Source organism: Myotis yumanensis, unplaced genomic scaffold, assembly GCF_028538775.1.
Source record: "Myotis yumanensis isolate MYYU_CA2020_CCGP unplaced genomic scaffold, mMyoYum1.0.hap1 SCAF_1, whole genome shotgun sequence".
NCBI lineage: Eukaryota > Metazoa > Chordata > Mammalia > Chiroptera > Vespertilionidae > Myotis > Myotis yumanensis.
The window spans coordinates 45109203-45130671 of record NW_027223752.1 but is presented as its reverse complement, the minus strand read 5'-3'; the positions used below and the strand labels follow the sequence as shown (position 1 = coordinate 45130671).

The 21469-nt window shown below is 45.7% G+C and overlaps 2 protein-coding genes across 5 annotated transcripts in view; both read left to right on the top strand.

The window, feature by feature from the left end:
- Window positions 1-5958, top strand: part of CGRRF1 (cell growth regulator with ring finger domain 1) — a 37923-nt gene extending 31965 nt beyond the window's left edge. Inside the window, exon 7 of the transcript XR_011471956.1 lies at window positions 5865-5958. The gene's annotated coding sequence lies outside the window, so the exon portion shown is untranslated. The remainder of the gene's footprint in view (window positions 1-5864) is intronic.
- Window positions 5959-8151: 2193 nt separating this feature from the next.
- The window catches only part of SAMD4A (sterile alpha motif domain containing 4A), a 208134-nt gene continuing 194816 nt past the window's right edge, over window positions 8152-21469 (top strand). Inside the window, exons 1-3 of one of the 4 annotated variants that reach the window (XM_070419414.1) lie at window positions 8152-8418; window positions 9579-9674; window positions 9767-10208. In XM_070419414.1, coding sequence (XP_070275515.1) covers window positions 10013-10208 — 196 coding nt within the window. In that variant the 5' untranslated portion in view covers window positions 8152-8418; window positions 9579-9674; window positions 9767-10012. Of the gene's footprint in view, window positions 8419-9398; window positions 9440-9578; window positions 10209-21469 lie in introns of those variants that run through there. The other 3 variants (XM_070419402.1, XM_070419420.1, XM_070419408.1) reach the window with 3 other exon arrangements.

The window sequence follows — 21469 nt, the reverse complement described above, 5'->3', positions numbered from 1 at the left end:
ATCGAGCCATGACCTCCTGGTTCATAGGTCAACACTCAACCACTAAGCCACCGCGGACGGGGCAGAACAGCGTTTGAACAGACATTTCAGCTTTCTCACAGTGGCGATGGGTGGGAGATAGATTATTACCATTTATTGAGTGTCAGGCACTGTAAGGCGTGTCACAAGTTATTCCCTCAAGTCTCACACAACCCTGAGATGCGTAGGAGTAGCTCCATTTTATAGATGGTGAAATAGATGACATAACCTATCTGTGGTTGCATAGCTGCTTCGATCACACTTGGAATGCCTTGTCCAATTCCCAGGGTCATTTTAAGCCAGTGGGTAGTATGTCTGCTCAAGAAAATATTCCAAGAATGGATACCAACACAAGAGTAGATGTGCAAGCCATTTATTGGGGGAAATACCTGTGAAGGTTAAATGGGGAGGGAGCAGACCCAGGCGGGAGAGCCTTCAGACTAGGACCTGTGAAAGGAGAGAGGGAAGGATTGGGTAGGAGGAGCCTAGGACCACAACACAATTTGGAGCACAGAGGCGGTAGCTGGAGCTGGCAACACCACACTGTAGCAGACTCTTGGAGGAGAGCTGCTCAATATACTTCCGTGGCTGCCATGGGCGGAAGCTACAGAGAGACAGACCAGAGGCTTTTTGAAGAAAGCACGTTTTAATCCCCAGTGCCAACCAGGGATGCAATGGCCACTCCAGCACCATCTACACAGCCTCTTAGAGGGATGGATGTGACCTGTGACTTCCAGACTTCTGAATTTCATGGGCTGGAAAAAAACAGGAAACCAACTAAAGTTGCCAAGTTTTAATTTTAATTTTTCCAAAAAAGGACATTAATAGCCAAATAGCACTTATATGACCGTAATTTAATATGGATACCTTCCTATCCCCAAACAGGAAGAGCATTGTCTCCGAGCGAAGTCCTTTAGGTTGAATAAATTCAGAACAATAAAACAGCATTGTTCACTCTAGTCTTGTTTTGCTGCACTTTATTTTTTAAAATAGATATATTTTTTATTGCCGATAGTATTACAAATGTCTCCCATTTGCTGCACTTTAGGTGAAAAACACACAGGCCCTGGATTGGGTCTAAACATTGTATGAGGGTGTTTAAGTACAGGATGGGGTGTTGGATCTGGGCTCTTCTGAGATACCTTCCGATCTCGAGATTCTTTCATTCAACTCACAGATATTTACTGCGCCTGCCTGTGTGGAAAGCCCTAGCAAGATACTGAGGGTCTTAAGCGTGAATGACACAGGCCCAATCCCTGCACTTGTGGAGCTTAAAATCTGGGGAAGGGAGAGAGATAACGAAGAGATAAACGGATGAATAAGCAATACAATTTCTGTTTGTGGTAAGTGCTACCACGTGGAAAGGGCCACTACTTTAGATGGTGCGGTCAAAACAAGCATTTCTAAGAAGGTGACATTTGAGCTAAGACCTGAGGGAGGAGTCAGCCTTTTGGAGTGCTGGATGAGGAGCTGGAAAGACGTAATTTTCCCGGAATAGTAAGTGTAAAGGCTTTGAGAAGGGAATGAATTTGGCACATTTGAGAAACCGAACGCAGGCCAGGGGGCAGCAGCTTGCTTAATGAGGCAGGGAGGCACTGCAGGCGAGGTCAGGCAAGGCCTATTTCCAGTGTCTGGCTGACAGTCCACTATTCCGCTACAACAACCTTATTTCAGTGACAGATAATTCTCTTTGTCTGAAGAGGATGTCTGGGTATTTCTGCCAAAACATACAAAGGGACATACTATCCTTAGCAAATTCACTAGGACTCTCCTTTCTGCACCTAAATAAATAAATAAATAAATATAAATAAATAAAAGAATTGGTCCATCTTTCAGGGGTTGACACATATTCAGCAAACTTGTGAGATGTTTACATACATCCAGCATGACAGTATTAATTGACAGTGAGAACTCTAACTTCCCAGGACACCAAAACCCTGCACACCACACTAGCACACTTCCATCTGTAGGTACTCCATGTGGGAAGACAGCTTCCTATCAGATTCTCCGGTCTAGGACACTCAGAGATGGACGTGAGTGCTACCAAGAAGAGAAAGGTGCTGTCTCTCATCTAGAGAGAGCTTGATGAGCACTGCCTGGGCACCCTCCTGTTAATTATGTGCTAACTAATATTGCCCAATATCAGCTCATTCCCAGTCTATTTTCAAAATGTCCCCAAATGTCCTTTATAGCTATTTTTTCAAACCTGGATGCAATCAAGGATAACACGTTGCATATGGTTGTTACGTGCCTTTTTGTCTCTTTTAATCTAGAAGTCTTTCCATCATTTTTTCCAGGCCAGTTGTCTTGGAGAATGTCCCTCTATCTGGAGTTGTCTGATTGTTTCCTGATGGGGTTATACTAAAATTCAAACAAACAAACATTTCTATATATATATATATATATATATATATATATATATATATATATATATATATATATATATATTTCAGAGAGGAAGGGAGCAGGAGAGATCGAAACATCAATGATGAGAGAGTATCACTGATTGGCTGCCTCCTGCACACTCCCCACTGGGGATCGAGCCCACAACCCAGGCATGTACCCTGAACCAGGAATCAGACCCTGACCTCCTGGTTCATAGGTTGATGCTCAACCACTTAGCCACACTGGCCGAGCTAAATGTATATATTAACAGAGAGAGAGACACAGGTTTGTTCGCTCTTTCCCATCCACATAACCTTTCCCCCTCTCAAACAATCATAGTTAATCACAACATTTATTGAACACATTATATGCCTGGCATTGCTTAAAGAAATGTAAATATATTAACTTATTTATTCTTCATAACAACAGTGAGGTATGTTTGTTGCCAATGAAACTGAGGCACAGAGTGGGAAGTACTTGTGAAAGGTCAAAGGGCTAGCAAATGATGGGGCTGGGTCCCAAGATTCAGGAGCTGGCTTTCTTATCCACAATAATGGAATCATAGCATAGACATTATTCTACATCTTTAAAAAAACATATTTCTAGGCCAGTATGTATATATAAATTTGACTCATCCTTTTTATTGCCAACAACTTATTATAAATGTTAGCATACAGAAGTTGGAAGAACTGAATGGTGAATACCTACTCATCATCTAGATTCTACATTAACATTTTGCTGTACTTATGTTATCATATATTAATCTATATATCCACCCATCAGTCTATCATATTCTGATGCATTTTTCCAAGTACAACTCATTTTTAAAAATAGGTGTTTAAGATTTGTAGAAAGGAAGTTTCATAATTTATTCATGCATTCCTCTACAGATAAGTATTCTAGTGTTTTGCTATTACCAACAATGCTGAAATTAACATTCTCATATTTATTCTTATACTTTAGTAAACTTTACTTTATAGTAATGATGCTTCTACTTCAGTAGGATAGATTCCTAAAAATGAAATTACCTTAAAAGATATGCCTAATTTAGTGGATACTGTTGGATCTCTTTCCACTAGTGTATAGCCACCAGAGAAATCTGGGAAGGCCTGTAGGGTGCGGCTATAGGGTTAAGCCTCAGACTGACCTGTTGGCAAAGCCACAAACAAGTCCCAGCTTAGAAGGCACAGCCCTCTTAGCATAATTAAGCTTGACCTTATGATGCTTCCTAGATCTTATCTGGGTAGCTAATTGGCTGAGGGAGATGCAGTAAGTGCTGCCAAAACAAGTGAAACTCACAAGAACATTGTAACTATGGTGACCACTACCTTGTTTACCTCTGGCTATAAAATAAAGGCTCAGCTTGCCTCTGGATCTCTCTCTGTGGCCTCAGCCAGGCACAGGAAGATCCATCTAGACCCAGCTTATTCTCTTTGTCATTTCTTCATCCATTTGCCACCCTCACTCAGGCTTTCGAACCCTTGGCTGAGCTGGCTCAGCACAAAGGCCTGTATTTCTTCTCCTGTTTTATCTTCCTACTGCTAGAAGAAATATGAACTGAAAAATATAAACATGGAGTTCTCAGGTTGCTTTATTGAGACAAACATGTATACATCTATACATTCTGGCCTCCTGGATGCTATCTGTGTTTAAAATTTTGCACACCTGTTGAAACTTTTCATCCAATGAGTGCCAATTCAAAGTGTATTATATCTTTCTGAATTTTCTGGCAGAATTTTTGTTTCCTCTGATTTTTCTTGACTTTGTGTGTGGCCTCCCCCTCGACCCATTGTTTATTGTACCTTTTAGTGAAGTGTGTGTGTGTGTGTGTGACAAGCATACTTTGCACTCTCCAATAGAGGTTGCAGAGACCATGCCTCCTCTTCTAACTTTGTATCCCCTATTTGCCTAGCACAGCGATTTATACTGAATAAATACTTCTTATTGAATGAGTTAGTAAATAAAATGTGTGACAGAGAAGTCGAGAGCAGCAGGTCGTGGCCAAATGATGGACTGTTTGTATTTCAGGTCAAAGTGCTGCGAGTGTATTTAATGTTGAGTCAGAAACCACAGAAAGGTCTGAGCTGGGGAGTGGTTAGGCTAGAGCTGAGGCAGAGAGACACAGTAGGAGGCGAGGACAAGACCCAGGTAGGGAGCAAAACAGACTCATAAGCAATTCTTGACAGTCACAGACCTAAGTTTTATAGTGCAGTTTCTTTATGATACTTTCTAAATTTTATTTTAATCAGTGGTCCTGAGCACATGCAGTGTTTTGTTTTGTTTTAACTTTTTAATTTTTGGTAGAAAAGTTAGAAAATATAAAGAAAAAAGATAATAATCCTCAATAATTCTACCATACAGGAAAAGCACCAGGAGTTACCATTTTGGTATGTATTTTCATACCTTTGCCTGTGCATAAACATATAATAAAAATATATTTTAATATATGCTTCTATGAAATTTTATTTATAATTTTATTTTATATATTAAATTTAAGGAAAATAAATATTAAATGTAACATTAAAATTTTCTTATAAGTTAAATATATTATATTTAGATATTATATCAAAAGTATATACATATAGTGTATAGGCTTTTATGTTAAATAAAACCACCTATCTTCAACATGGTAAAATATACAGACAAGGGCTCCTTGAGGTGCCTTTTTGATACAAGCAACACTTAGACATCTTCTTAAGCAGCGGTTATAAACAAAACATTTTTATCTGAAATGAGTCATCTTTGAAACATTTGAACATTTGAGTTATTTGACCAAAAGTGTTATGCACTGAGCAAACACCAATTTCTCTCCTTCCCAGATTCTAGAAAGGAGAAAAGCACAAAAATGTTGAGAATGTTAATTTGTTTGATAATCTGATCTATTGGTTGGTAGGCCATTGTGGATTCAGTACTGTACTCCGTGTACTCACTGTCTAACCCAGTGCCTGGCACAACATCGGTGAACAATAGGCATTTTTAACCCTTTGAGTGCCAACCAATTTCCTAGGAACTATGCTAAAATTGCCAAGGCATTTTTGCTGATTTTACAGCAGTTTAGGAAAAAAATTATGAATCGCAAGTAAATGAAGTTACATATTCAAAAACTTAAGGGAACCTTTACTACACTGACATATTTAGCAATATCATCATCACTAATAAAAGCAGACTTAGAACTGGACGCCATTTCGAAGCTTTGATAGCGCTCCTGGCACTTTTGGTCAAAGACAGGAGGAGCGCCATCGCGCTCCCCGGCATTCTAGGGGTTAAAATGAGTAATTAGGAATATAGTGAACATAGACATATTAATAATCTGCTTTATCCCTTCTTTTCATTCCTTTTCCAAGTGGTGTGGATATTTAGCACTTGTTAGCTACTTCTTCATTATCCATAAAAATGGGGTACAAGTTCACATAGGAAAAACTCACATTTAATACAAAAACATATATTTTGTATTCCTTCAGAGTCCTGACTTCACTTTCTATGAGAAACGGAGAAACAGTGTCACTGGATTTTATCTGCACTCCCTCTCCCATCAGGGACAAAACCAAGAGGCAAGAGACATCACCATTATTATGAACACACAAACAAAGAGGACTGGTAACTCATGTCAGCCTCATAATTGTATTTCTCAAAAATAATTGAAAGCTTGGCTGGTGTGGCTCAGTGGTTGGGCATCAACATATGAGCCAAGAGGTCACAGTTCCATTCTTGGTCAGGGCACATGCCTGGATTTCGGGCTCCATCCCCAGTGGGGGGCACGCAGGAGGCATCCAATCAATGATTCTCTCTCATCATTGATGTTTCTATCTCTCTCTCCCTCTCCCTTCCTCTCTGAAATCAATAAAAAAATATTTTTTAGAAATAGCTAAACATTGAGCTAAAGCTAAACCAAGATCTTTTCCTAGGTCAAAGGCTTCTGTACGGACTACATTTTCCCAGTAGGTGGCAGTATTTTCTTTCTTCAGCGTAAGTAGAATGCTTGAAGATTTGCCTCAAGGTTTGTTGCATTTGTTTTTGTTTTACTATTTGTTCAGTAAACTGCAGGTGACAGTAAACAAGTTAATAGAACTTACATTTCTTTCACTGTCTTAAAAAAAAATCACTCTTGGAGGTTTGCAAAGGCCCCAGGTGTGGAAATTTATACTTTGGCTACATTCAATAGCAAGGTGTATGCGGAGGGAGACAGTGCTGTAACCCTCCTCCCCATTTCCTGATAGAAGTTACTTCTAAAGACTGGCTAATTGATAGTAATATCTTGAAGAAAACATGTCATGTTTTTCTGCCTCTATAATGGTAAAATAATACATAGACTCTAGAATTCTTGTTTGTAGGGCAAACTATTCATTAAACTATGAAGATGTCTTTCCTAGGTGGTCAATAATGAACTTTAAAAATTACCCGCACACCCTATTTTAATGGTAACACCTACATTTTTGCAACTGTACAAGACCTCTCAGTACCCCAACAGATGGTTAGGTGCTGTCACACGTCTGACATGAATTAAATGTCAAAACTAGGTTTGAGGAAGAAAGGATTGAAAGTCCACGGATATATGTCGGAGTTGAAAGACGGATGTGTTCATTAGTGGAATCATATCTCAGACACTTTATCTTAAAAAAAATACTGTATTAGAAAGAATAGGGAAGGCTGCGTTGGAAGCATGCGTTGCACTGGTTTCTCAGAAGTACTTTTCCATAAACAACGTTGCTATGTTCAAGAGCTCAGTGTTTTCACTGGAAATAAGGAGATAGTCCGAATTTTCTCACCCACTCCATCTGAGAATATTCAACTAATATTAGAAGGTAGGTTTTAGGGTATTTTTAAACAATTCTCTGCCTTCGAGAGGAGCCATCTCGTGCTGCTCCTCCCCTCTTCCGCGCCACCAGGGCCTCGGCCTCGCACAATCGCCAGGTCCAGGTGAGGATGCCCAGCCCGGCGACTCCGACGCGCTGACAGGTGGCGTCGCCCTCCTCCCAGCCGCTCAGGGCGACGCTGGCCTCCGCTCCAGGCCCGCAGCCGCAGCCCGCGCCCCAGGCATAGCTCCCAGGCTGGCCGCTTCCCCAGGGAAGAGTGAGGCCCGAGAGGGGCGCGGGGCCGGACGCGGGGCTGCCGACAGGAGCAAAGGTCCTCCAAAGCCCGACCCGGCGAGGGGTGATCGGACCAGGCGTTCTTTGCGCTCCTCCAACTAGGGACCCACCGAGCCTGGCGCCCGGGCACGTCCAGCTCTGCGTACCGCCCCTCGGCCTCCTCCGCCCTTCGCGTCTGCGACCCCCGAACCCGTCCACGCCCCCAGCCGCAGTGGCCTCAGGTCTCCACCGCCTGCGGACCCAGCCGCTCTGCCACCCGGGGCCCCAGGCAGGCCGAGGGGTCACTAGGGTAGGCGAACCACATTCCCCAGGACGAGCAGCCGGTGGCAGCACCGCCCCCTACCCGCGCTCAGGCGACTCCAGCGCCCCAGCCCCCGGAACCCAGAACCCGCAGGCGGCCGCGGGGAGGAATTCATTCGTTCCCCTCCCCTTCCCCAAACTTCTTCCGTCCGCGCGGCGGTTCTCCCAACTCGACCCCTCCGCGCCATCTGGCTCCTCCCACTGCGCTCCCCTCCCCTTTCCTGGTCCCCACTTAGGAATCCGCTCCCCCCCCGCCGCTCCCCCCGCCCCCCGCCCCGCGGCGGGCCGGGTCCGGGATCCTCCCCCGACTCCCCCTGCCTGCCGCCGCCGCCGCCCGGGTTCCTCTCCCCCCGCGGGCGCTCCCTGCCAAGCCCATGATGTAATGGTGTATGTTAATCAGTAGCATGTGGGGAGCTTCGGCTTGGGCGGCTCAGTCCTCCGCGAGCCGACACTGGAGGCAGCGGTGGCGGCAGCGGCCCGGACTCGCAGCGCCGCACTCTCCCAGCGCCGCCCGCCCCGACGGCATGGCCCGCAGCCCGGGCTCCGGGCGCCCCCAACCCCGCTGACAGCCGCCGCGGGCCCGGATCCGCGCGCGGGGCCCCGAGCCGCCGGGATGAGCCGCGTCAAGGTGAGCGCCCCTTTCCTTCCGCCCCCTTAGGGGACCCGCGGGCCACTGGGTCCCCTTCCCCAGGGACGTCCCTCTCCGCTAGATAAGTTCTGGGGCCCGGGAAGCGGGATGCTGGGAGAGAGCCGCCTCTTCGAGGGCTGAGCCGCTGGGCTCCCCCCTTTGCCGGCGGCGGCCACCCGGACAGTGAGAGGCCGGGGGAGCCCCAGAAGCCGAACTTTCTTTGAGGTCCTGGCCTGGGGGGGGGGGGGGAGGACGGGGGGCGGCGTGTGCCGGGGCCTCGGAGCCGCCCTGCCCGCCGGGTAAGAAGTGCTGTGGACCCGCGCGGTCTCCACGCTCGGCGTGCGCTCGGGGCCGTGCCGCCCGGGACGCGCGGACCAGGCGCTGGGCCGGACAGACCCGCCCGTAGGAGGCGGCGGAGCAGGATGCCTAAAGCACACACGCGCGTGCACACACTTACACACGCACACAGGCACGCACACATCTGATCGCTCTGGGCACCGCAGGCCCCGGAGACCTCCCTGTGGGCTGGAGCGGCGAGGCGCGGGGGAGCCGGGCTCCGGCTGCGCCTCCGCCCGCTGGGCTAGGAGCTTTGGGTGGGGAGAGTTTATTTTTGTCTCGAGCTGCTGCCTTGGCTGCTCACGGCCTAAATCCAGAGGGGCGCCTGGCGGTGGAGATGCTGGCTGTTGCTGTAGATGGAGCTGCAGCCGCTCGGCTGCTTCTTTGGGAGGAGGAGGAGGAGGAGGAGGAGGAAGGAACTCGGGCTGCGGCTGCCTCCGCCTCTGCTTTGCATTAGCCCCCACCCCCGCGCCCCTCGCAGCCGCATTGCAAGTTTTCTGCGCGAGGAAAATCTGTTGCTGGTGCTGGCGTTCGCACCAGCCCCGAGGCCACCCCGGGTGGGGTGTGTGGGGAGCACCAGCCGTTCGCAGCGGCAGCAACAGGAAGCCGTGGGGTCTCCTCCCGCACCTGGGAAGGAGGCTTCTTGCTCTTTCCAGAGCGGGAATAGCTCGTCTCCCGCATCCGGGTGCGGAAGGGGCAGCCGGATTTGGGGGGACCGAACCCCTGGCGGGGCGCCCCCCCGTCCCCACCCCCTGATGTACTCGTTTCCCAGGCGTGCTCCCTCCCCGGCCGAGGTCTCACTGCAGCCCTTTCTCTCCTTCCAGTGGTGATCGCCGCTCGGGAATGCGGGTGTAAAGGGTCCGAGCTGCCGCCCAGCGGGAAAGAGACCCCGGGACGCCGGAAATCACCATCCAGAAGCCGTGAGAAGGGGGAGGGAAGAGAGCATTCTTCATTCAGTTTGTGTGCCTTGTGGGGATTTTTTTTTAAATCGTTATATTTTTTTTACAAAAAGAAACATTTCCGTGCTACTGTCTGTCATCATCTCTGGGGAAATCAGCCAGAACCACCGGAACGTAACTGAAACCAGACGAGAAAGGCAGCCGCCGAGGCAGTACCTGCAGCGTCCGAGCGCCAGAGCCACCTTGGAACCGGAACGCGCCTCCGGCGGCCGCGGGGCTGCGGCTCCGCCAAACTTTGGGGCGGGCGGGCCGGGCTGGGGCTCCGAGGGGCTTCGTAGACAGAGAGCTGCCCCCTAACCATGATGTTTCGCGACCAGGTCGGGGTGCTGGCGGGTTGGTTTAAGGGCTGGAACGAGTGTGAGCAGACTGTTGCGCTGCTGTCGCTGCTCAAGCGCGTGAGCCAGACCCAGGCCCGCTTCCTCCAGCTCTGCCTGGAGCACTCGCTGGCCGACTGCGCGGAGCTGCACGTCCTGGAGGGCGAGGCCAACAGCCCGGGTAAGTGCGGGGCCGCCCGCGTCCCGCCCGTCGCCCCCACCGCCCCCTTCCCAGCCTCGGGCCCAGGCCCCGCCCCCGGCCGCGGTTCCGCGGGGACACGGACCGCGCTGTCCCCCGGGCCCTTGGCCTCTCCACCTCTTCCGCGTCCCCGCCCCTGCCGCCCACTCACCTCCGCTGGCCGCTTTGGGTTGGTGGCCACGGTCAACTCCTTCAGTCCATTCTGTGTGGTAGTCACGGTAGCATGAATGATTGATTTTTCCCTCATGCAGTTTCCTGGGAAATAAGTAAGTCAGGTCACGTAGAGTCTGGATTTTCTGGGCTTTTTTTCTTCTTGGTTTGGGCAACGTGGCTCTCTGGGTTTCAGCAACACAGGAGACAGCCCGGGACCCCTGCCCTTCGGGAGCCAAGCTTTGACTAGGCTGTATGAGCAATCCATGAAAATCTAATGCTGTTATTAATTTTCCCCCACGGGGAGTACAGTTTTAGAGCTCCGTCTTCTGAATAATATGTAGGTGATGCTACAGACTATTAAAATAATACTTGCAGTTCATATGCTATTTGGGTCTGCTCCTCTATGCTGACGATATCCATATGGATATGCATCTTGTAGATGCCTGACAGCAGGCATGAATCAGAGTTCTTGCTGTTTTTTCTTAGGAAACTTTACTGAATAGAACAGAATTGCTTCGTATTACCCTGCTAGTATTTTACAGGCACCTCAACTAGCATAGAAAGTGAATGTACACGAAGGGTCCAGCGATTTGCTGTTTGCTAGCATGGGTGCTGACAGAATGAAATGATATCCTGGGGTGTGTGTGTGTGGGGGGGGTGGTGGTGGTGAGGATGGGGGATGGGGAAAAGGTCTGTTGCTTATAATTTTGGATAGGGGAAATTCTTTAGTTCATGCTGCAGCAGGAGGGTGAACAGAGCCCCCAGTGTTTATGCAGAGAAAAGAATGCAGGGTCCTCTTCCAGCTGTTCCATGTTAGGGCCGCTAGCCTGCCCGCCTCAGCAGAGGTCTGGGCTGCCATTTGATGACAAGGTCCAGTCCAGGACAGCAGGGCCTGGGAGACACGGAAATGAGTGTGTCGGGGCAGCAAGAGGGGAGCTGGCCTCCACCTTACTTCTCCTCCCTGGTGTGGTGCTCATGATGCTGCAAACACCAGGATGGGATGTTTCCATATATAGAATCACAGGCTGGAAGTGACCACTGGAAGTCCTCACAGTCCCTTTCCTGAGCAGACAGGACTGCACCCCGAGGATCTCTTGTTGCCAAGGATGGGGGGCAAACTGAAGGGGATCCCACAGGCCTCCTGGGATTCGCTGGAGCCCAACAGCCCGCCACGTTAGGCACAGGGTGGTGGTGGCAGGGTCCCTTTGCTCAGCCCCACATTTATAAATAGCTAAAAGGCCAGCCTCCTTCATAAGGGTGTGGGAGCATAACTAGGTTAAGTGATGTCCACTGTCTTTATTCCCATCCTTAATGTGACAGGGTAGCCTGGTTCACCTGCTTGAGTTTGCTTTCTCGGGTTGACAAACAAGGTTATATAAACTTTAGCGTCTGGTGGAATGCACAGGATTGATGTACAGTCATTTCTGTTGAATGCTTGACTCCAGTGCTTGTAGGGACTGTTTAAAAATGATAATTAATCTTTCGGTTACTCACATGTTAGAGCAACATTTTTTCCTTCTGAGTAAAGAAGACTTTTCCCAATAGAGCAGCGGTTTAGAAAGGGAGGTATTTAAAACATATGGTATTAAAAAGAAGTTGCTTACTTTAACAATCTTGTAATTTAATAAGCCAAGAAAATGTTGACCTTCTGTGAATCAGTATGTCATTTAGTGGTTTTTTTCCCCTCAAAAAATTTCCCCCATACTTATTTGTGTAAGACACCTACCTGTTCATGCTGCTAAGTGCTATAGACCTACAGCCTCTAGACCTGTTATGTAAGATAGGGACCATTTTCCAGTTTCGGATTAACCTTTCAACCTGGGCAGTTTGCTTCCTTGGAAACCTTTGTACTTGTTATGTTGTGTGGCCAGCACATAAATCATTAGTGAGGTCGTGTGATGGTTTGCTCTACTTCTGCAGCGTGGGGACCACAAAGAGCATCAAGATGTGTTATACATACCTGAGTGTGGAGTGCTGCTCTCTTACCGACATTGGAACCTCGCCAAGAACGAGGAAAGGGGCAAAAATGCCCACTCAGCAACCAGAATAGATGGCATCATGTCCGGGAGAATAGTTCAGACCCTGTCTGGGAACATAATTACTCTTATTTTAGACAACAATCCTAACATTAAAATTTTTTGAATAATAATCCATTGAATATTATGGTTAGCACATTGAGAACGAGGTAAGCAGCTGCTGTAACCAGGAGTGAAAAGTGATCCCTGACAACTTGACAACCAGGGAAGAGACAAAAATTTTCAGGGCAAAAGCCCGGAAAGTTTTGGGAATGTTAGAGTAGGACCCTGCGGGCATTACTCTATAATAACATAAATCAGTAATTGCTGTTTACCATTAATGAGAGTGAACTACCAAAGGGATACATTTTTAAATGCGCTCTTTGAGAAGGGAAGAAAATAGAAGGTCATAAACTTTGGAAATATTGACACTCAAGATAATTGACCTCCCGAGCTGTTTCATTCTGTAAAGCTCTTAGCCATTCAGAAAACTAGGCTTGTGTATAAATGACTCATTCATTGGCTGGCTGAGGTGTCCTATACCAAAATCATCATGTATTATTTTATGTTGTAATCATCAATTCAACAAGCACACATATTTCTTCTGGTGATGAGAGATTTTAAAATGTGGTGAATGTGGATCAAATTCATATCTGGGGCTTGATTGCAGGATAATTAAAAAAAATAGTAATAGGTAAGTAATAGTATGAACTTGGCTCTGTTTTCTCCAGGACTGACTTTAAATAGAGCCTTTCACATTGAACCTAGTTTATTTGAAATCTGCGGGATGTATTTTGATATTAACTTTTCATTCTCTTAAATTTAGCATTTATTGAGAATCTAGTGCTTCACTGGTTCAGTCTTTGCCTCAGATTCATGGCCATCTGAGACTTAAAAAAAAAGGTTGAGTCCATTCCTGTGGATTTATGAGTGTCACGATCAGCTCTTTAAGTAGAGGTTTGTTTCCAGAAGCCTCATGCTCTTAGATAAATACCCTTCAGCCACCAGCCCAGGTTAACATTGAGACTTCTAGCCAGTCTCAGTTTGTAGATGACTGTTTCTGGAGCTGATATTTCATTCAATACTTAAAAATGGCAAAAATGGAACCCACAGGCGTTACCTGCCATTTCCCAAAGAAAAAAATCGGTTGTGTGGCATTGTTTATTTCTGACTTTTATCATTTGGATTTGAAATATATTTTCCAATGGAAATGATGTAATAAATGGAGATTTGTAAGTGAATCCACAGCGACTTATTAACTCACAAAACAGTGTATGTTTTGTGGAGATATTGCATACGTTTGCAGTAAGTAAGGGGCAAAAAGATGGTCGCTTTACTTACAAGTAAATACAGGAGAAAGTATTATCTGAAATGGTGGTGCTTGAAAATTACAAAGGACTTGTGGGCGTATTTACTCTCATTAGAGGGTGAAGATGTTGACTCTATAATTTTTATGGTTTTTAATTTTCATAGTGTAAGTATGCCATACCCTGAGTTGCATTTTTAAATCACAAAGGAATAAAAGGAAAGCAGAAGAATAGAGATTTTCCTAATGATGCTGGGTAAGATGTTGTTTGTAGTGCTTCCTTTGACTTACTCATTCCACATGCATTTTCTAACTATTTTCCTGGCTCTGTGTTATGAAGTGGGAATACAAAGGTAACTTACTATATAGTCCAGTGTCTGGTACACAATATCATGGGTGCTCAAGCATAGATATGGGCGGGGGCAGTGGTTCTACACACCCACTGTGAACCTAGAAGCTAATTGCCTGGCAGAGTCAAGGAAGACTTCACTGAAGAAGACATATGTTTGAGTTGAGTTTTGAAGGGTGAGTAGGAGTTGGTTCAATATGTAAAAAGGATTATAGAGAACAGTCATGAAGGTGTTTTATAAGCAGAAAGGATCATATTTATAAAAATACTGCTTTATGAAAAGGCCCAGTTGTGTGCAGGAAATGGTGAGTTTAGGGTACCTAGAAAGAGTGTAGAACGAGCTCGAAGAGGCAGAAGTTATAACAGAAGCTATGGGTATGCAGGACTTCGTCAGCTAAGGTATTTGGATTTAACCCTGCAGAGATGATAGAAAACCCAAGAAAACTTTTTGGAAAGGAGTTTAAAGATGAAGTGTGTGTGTATATGTGTGTACACTCTGGGGAAAGAGAATGCCTGTATATGCTTGATCTTCTGAGAGGCAAAAATGGAAAAAGTAAGGCAATTTGGGTCAGACAGGTTCCATTTTGGCCACCTGGTGGCATCATGAGCTCAGGGTAGCTTTGTTACTCTCAGCATTGATGTATGGGGGAAGAAGAAAGGATTGAGATGGAGAGGAAAAGAAAATAATTGTCCAGGTGGCCATTTATTTATATCTACAGGAGTCAATTTCTGAGCCTCCATTTTGTCATCTGTAAAATGGAGCTAATCAAATGGTGTTATTGTCCAGAAGTTACTTATTAATCATCAAATGATGACCTATTCTATTCCCCAGGTTTAACATTGCCTTTGATGAATCCAGAATTTATATTAAAATGTTTGCTTAAATGGTAGGAGATCTTTTTCTTTAAAGATTAGCAAAGAGAGATGTGGGGGGGGGGGCTTGAACCCTGAAAAGGTATGAACTTACTTTGCTCCACCTTCTGCATTGTAGCTTTGCTGTTCTCTATCATGTTGGGTTCTAAAAAAATGTAGCATTGACCCAGTTTTCCTAAATTACCTGTCAACATTTTTTTCCCCTTCAGTTGGTGAAAGTGAAAAGAGGAAATTATTTTGTTGAATGAAATATATTGGGACTTTGTACCTGAAACACTTTTTACTTAGGGCGAGGTAATTTTCTTTGGGTTGGTCAAACACATCCATACTCTTTGTTGCAAATAACTTGGATTTGATTGTTTAGCTTGTGTGTTCAAGGGCTTCAGCAACTGAGTGTGTTATAAGCAGGTCCCATCAAAGCAAGTAAACGGCAGACAAACTTAACAGCAGTCAGATTGGTTTATTTATGTTTAAACAAACAAATGAGGGTGAAATGAGAGTCGGAAGGGCTGAGAAATAACTGAAAACTCCAAAGCATATCCTGTAGAAGTGCAATTCTAAAGAGAATTGGCAACACGAGAGAAGAGAAAATATTTCTCCTTCTTGATCTGGAGAAATTGGGAGGTTTTCATCCATGAGCAAAGTACCTTGTGTAACTCATTTCCTAGGAAAGGTGTGGTGCTCATATAAATCTTTTTTGTTTTAAAAATATAATTACTACTTTAAGTTTTTCGCTCATTCCTTTCTTTCCATCCCTTGTAATCATTCCAAGGCCTTACTGAGTTCATCCAATTCATGTAGATTAAGATGCAGAATTAGATGTCTCCTCTGAGCTATTTTTTGCTTCCAAGGAAACTGCCCGAGGCAGGAATCTCCCAAACAAAGCAGAATTTTCAGAACAGGAGTCAAGCTTTCTCTCTCAGCATGTCTTGGGCTTTATTCTGAAGGTTGTAGCCCAAGAGCCAGCTTGGAGTTCTGAGGAACTAGCCTGGTGCAGAACATGTCACTCCTTGGGACTCATAAGCTAGTTCTAGGGTTTTGTTCCCACTCTGTGTATCAATATTTTAATACACTGCTCCTTGTCTTGGTTTACTAGGGAAAAAATCAGTCAAATGATTCAGTGGTTTCTTTTACACAGTAGATAATACATACCATTAAATTGTACCTGGCTCAGAGTATGTAGTACGAAACTGTGGGACCAAGTTCATATTCGCCATGTACATCAGCAGAGAGCTGGGTACTGTGTCCATAGGTGAAGCTGGTGCAATGATTCTTCTCAAGGAGCTTGCACTCGAGCTGTGGAGGTAAAACAAACCGCCCCCACCCCTACCCCGTGTGTGTGTGTGTGTGTCTGTCTGAGAGAGAGAGAGAGAGAGAGAACGAGAGAGAGAGAGAGATTCGACCATAAGTAGTTGCTAAATGCTATGGTTTTGATGAGAGAACAATACTGGAGTGAGGGGAAGGGAGAGAACAGGATGGGTTGGGTAGTTCAAGAAGTAATGCATGGGAGAAGTAAACTTGAGTGTGTCATTTGAAATGGTGCTTTATGAATTGCAAGTTCTTGCCTTTTTAGCACTTTTAAAATGAGTTTCACTAAGGAAACCACACATATAGGGGGCTTGGTGCATGGACCGTGTTAGGGGCAGGTTTCCTGGACCTCTGAAGGATGAGTTTGAGTATGTTAGAGTGAGGGGAGCATGATGCATGTTGTCCATAAGGAGTGATTTCTTGAATGGAAGAAGGAAACATTTAAACACTCCTCTGATTTCTAATATTTAAAGGTAGGAACACAAAAATTTTTGCTTACCCAATATTTTGAGTCCTCTTAAGTATCCATAAAATTAGGAGACTTAGTAATAGTCCTCTTGACTCCTCACAGTAAAATACTTTTGTATTAGAACTAGTGTCAACCAGGAACATCTAAAACACAGGGCAAGATAAAAGTGTTTTAGACTAGTTCTCAACATTTACTGTATATGTAATCACTTGGGGATCTTGCTTAACCTACAACTCATATAGAGGAGGTCTGGGTGGGGGAGGCCTGAGCGCCTGCATTGGTAATAAGCTCCCAGGTGGTGCTGTGCCGTCTGTGGACCACACTTTGAGTAGAAAGATCATAGACTACTAGGGAGGAAGGTAATCTGGAGGTCATTGGTGCACCACCTTTCAAGTTTTATGAAAGCATATCAGAAGATTTTTGTTTGCAAATGAAAACTCACCTGAAAGCTTATAGGAAGTGGATGGTAGCCGCCCCTCACCCCCACCCCATGTCCACCTCCCAACCCTAACTCCAGGGAGAGCAGTTTGAAAATCTCTGGCCTAAGTCTGTGGTTTCCTCAGGCCCAGAGACATTCAAACTGTCTCTCACAGCTTCTCCTAGCCTGAACGGAGTCTGGGTTGGAGGAAGGCAGAGCTGGCTCCTGTTGCAGCATTTCCCCAAGCTTTTTGGACCTGTCCCTGCTGGAATTTCCAGGCATTCTAATGGTCAGCCTCCCACGGAAAATCAGGCTCCAGGAAAATTTATTTTTATTTTATTTTACTTTTTGCTGATGCTATGGACTGTAAAGTTGAGCTGGAAAGAGCAGGAATGTTCATTCCAGAGGCCGGATGGGAGAGATCTCTTCCTACTTCCCCAGCACACTCCCATAGGCACAATCATCGGAATTTCTGAAGCGGCGTATCCATCTTCCAGTGGAATGCCAGTGCTTGTGTGTGCAGCTCAGATACACAGAGAGCATTGACTTTGCCTGTACACGCTGATCTGTGTGAGTGCAGGCACCAGCGATGTGACTTACATGTGTGACTAGAATGACAGTGCTGATCCACTTCTGAATTTCTGAAAAGTCAAAGGAACAGGGGCGCCCCCTGAAGCCTCCAGAGAGAACATTGTCTCAGTATGAAAAAGAAAAAAGGAGGGGAAAGTAGGTCTGTACCTAGTAGGGACCCGAGAGGTTAACACCGTCCTGGGTAAGATACCAGAAGAGTCTTTAAAACTGCATTTGCTAGTATTTGGACAAGGAAATAGGAAGAAGCCGGGTTTTCCTAAGAATAGGAAGGATGGTTCATGGAGAACGAATGTCACTTCTTTGTTGATGTGGGAAGGAAGGGCGACAGCATGCACAGAGAGGCTTCTGTTTGTGGGCAGACCACGGAAATTCAGGTAGGCATCCCCTATTTCCTGATGAGTAAAATGGAGACATGGGGGCTGCAGGAGAGTCTAGTTCCATGGTGTTCCATGGCATTAGAGTGGTTTTGGTGACTGACAGGCCCGGCTTTGGTGACTGTCAGCCCTGAGGAAGGTCTTTGGTGCTTTGCTCGGGGCTCACGTGTTCGACATCATCATTCATATTGATGTGTGACTTAGCCTGGACTCTCCAAGAAATCAGAGTCTGAGGCGCGGCCTGACATGCAGGTAGTTTACCTTGGGCACTGACCCCAGGGGATAGGAAGGGGGCAGGGAGGAGAGAAACGGGAGGAAGGAGCCTGTGGACTGTGGTGAGGGACAAGCGAGGTGGCATTTATCCACAGGCTCCCTCTCACCTTGGCCAAGGGTTTCCCAGGATGCTCAGGCCCTGCACTTGCAGGTTTGCAAGGCTGAGCCTTTCCACTGTGTCCCGCACTGTGGAAGGCAGAAAGCTAGAGAGACGTGGGACAACCGAGGCAGGATGCTGTCAGGTTATACCTGCTGGAAGCCAGTGGCCACAGCAAGGGCTGCAGTATGAGCTGGGCTGAGAAGGTGTAGCTGAGGGCTGATGACAGAGTTATGATCCAAAATAGTATTTTTAATATGACAAGATGACTATTAAACCACCATTGCATCCCCTAGACCTCACTTAGCGGAGACATGGTTCAGTAGGAGCATGCATGAACAGGACTTCTGGCTTTTGGTAGACTCAGAGCTTAGTATGAATCATGTCACAATGCGGTTGCCCCCAAAGCCACTCAAACCTTTAATAATACATTAGATAGATGATACACGATATAATAATATATTCAGAACAGGTCTTCTGCTGCAAATAATAATACAATACAGGGTCTGGCCTTTGAGTCTGGGTACACGCTTTGAGGAAGATGGACAAGTCAGGATATGGCTGAGGAAAGAGCATGGTGGTCCACTTGAGGACCAGGGGACATTTCGGCAGGAAAAAAAGATGAATGGAGAACAGGACAACTGTCATCGGTCCCTTGGGAAGGTTGGCTTGGAGTTGAGGGGTTCAATTCTGTATCCGTGTAGAGGGCAGCGTGTGGAAGCTGCAATACTAGCTGAAGGTAAAGAAAAACTTTAGTGATTAGAGTTCCCAAACAATGGCATCAGCTGTTTTGCAGCAGTGGCTTGGGGTTCACTTCCAAACAAGTCTGGCTCCTGTTCACTGAGCACCTGCTTTGTGGCAGGCAGCTTCGTGAATTCTTTGCATACATTATCCCATTTACTCATCCCAATCACCCTGTGATGAGGTGGTCAGGGAGGAAACAAGCAGTCTCACCCTAGAACCACTCCACGTGCCTCCCCACTGGGGGAATTCAGTGTGAGTTCCTTTGGAAAAGAAGCTGTGACCTCTTGGATGACCTCCAAAGTACCTCCTAACCTTAAGATTCTATGACTTCTCTGAAACAGGAATGAAGATAATAAAACAGAACTTTTGGGGACAGTGTGAGTGAATGAATAAGGGTGGTCTTAAAGTGTTCTTCAGATTATTTCCAGTGTATTCCTCCTGTATGTCATGGTCTGTTTGGGCACAGGTTTTAAGAAATACACTTTACTGGTAGAGTGAGTTTCTGTACTTTTTTTGAAGTAGGCAGTGAGTGAGGCTAAGTCACCATGATGAGTAGGGCCAGCACGTTTAAGAAAAGATGTAGCCCTAGCTGGTTTGGGCTCAGTGGATAGAACATCGGCCTGCGGACTGAAGGGTCCCGGGTTCAATTCCAGTCAAGGGCACATGCCCAGGTTGCGGGCTGGATCCCCAGTAGGGGGCGTGCAGGAGGTAGCAGATCAATGATTCTCTCTCATCATTGATGTTTCTCTCACTCTTTCCCTCTCCCTTCCTCTCTGAAATAGAAAACAAAGAAACAAGCAAAAAACATATACATATATATAAATACACACACACACACACACACACACACACACATTAAAGAAAAGATGTAAATTGAATCTTGCTTCTTTTGGTCATCCAACAGCAATGATAAGCCCTGAGTATCAGTCATTTATTAGCAAAGGTAACTCATAATTGCAGTCTATATCTCGGAATCCTTTCGTTCCCTCCATGTAGTTCTAAAAGTGGCCATGGGATGTTCTTTGTATGGTAGTAACTGCCTTTTCTTTTGTTCTTTAGCACGTTATGAGTGTCAGTCCCTGTGCTGATACCTGCACATACACACAACCATTATCTCCAGTTATTAAAGAGGTGAATGACACAAAGAAGCAGAACGAATGGTTGTGAACATTAAATACAATAATTAGATAATGTGCTTATTACTACTCAGACTTTTGCACATAGTAAATGCTTCATAACTGGTTTCTAAATTATATAAACCCCACAAGTAGATATTATCTCCATTTTACAGATGAGCAGACTTAGGTTGAGAGTGGTTGGAAATGTGCTAAGCTCACCAGGGTGTCTCTGTGTTGAACGCTTACCACCATATGAATGCTTCAGATCGCTTCCAGCTCTTAGGTAAATGAAAATGTTGGCATTTAAAAGAAAAGTCCTTATGGATATTTAATGGCAATTTTAATATGTTTCACTCTAACATTTTATATAGTTGGTCTTGGAAGAACTCTTTGCAGCTTGTCCATTTTAATGTGCGTCTTATTTGTCAGATTTTAATCCTGTGAAGCTCGATACGGCTTGGCTTCTTTCTTATACTGGCTTCTTCTTCTTCTTCTTTTTTTAAAATTAAGTGAAAGCATTGATTCAGACATTTCCCTTCCTGTGAGGGAGACTCAAGGAACGGAGGCTTCTGCTGCCTCTGCATGATCGGGCAGGACTTGGGGAAGGAAACAGGCTTTACAACCTGTAGAGAGGAAAGAGTGAGGAATGTGTTACCTAATAGCTCATGGTATCCTTGACATGGACACACTAGTGATTGATGTCAGGGTCAGGATCTCCTTAGGATCTAGAGTTGGGCAAAGCCCCAACTTGAGGGCTGCAGATGAAAACAAGCTTTCCCATTGTTTGTAAATGGAGGGGTGCGGGATTATGAAGATTGGTTGTAGCTGGTGTAAGAGTAAAGAATGAATTCTTCTAATTTCATTTTCTAGCAGCATGAAATTAAGGAGGTGGAGGAGACCTTACCTACTCCAGCCCCTCTGTTGAAGATTTGAGAAGACTGGGGTCAGCTAGGGTACCTGCTTGTAGGGAAAGGGCTGGTGTTATACCCTCAGTCGCTTCCCAACCATCTGTGACATAGATGTGTTAATGCTTCCATGGTTGACTTGGCCAACGCGGTCACCATATTGAATGCTTATTTGTGCTGGGCATGAGTGAAGCTCTACTTTCCTGAATGTCAAAGGCAGGATTTATCAGGATGATCTCCTCAAAGGGTT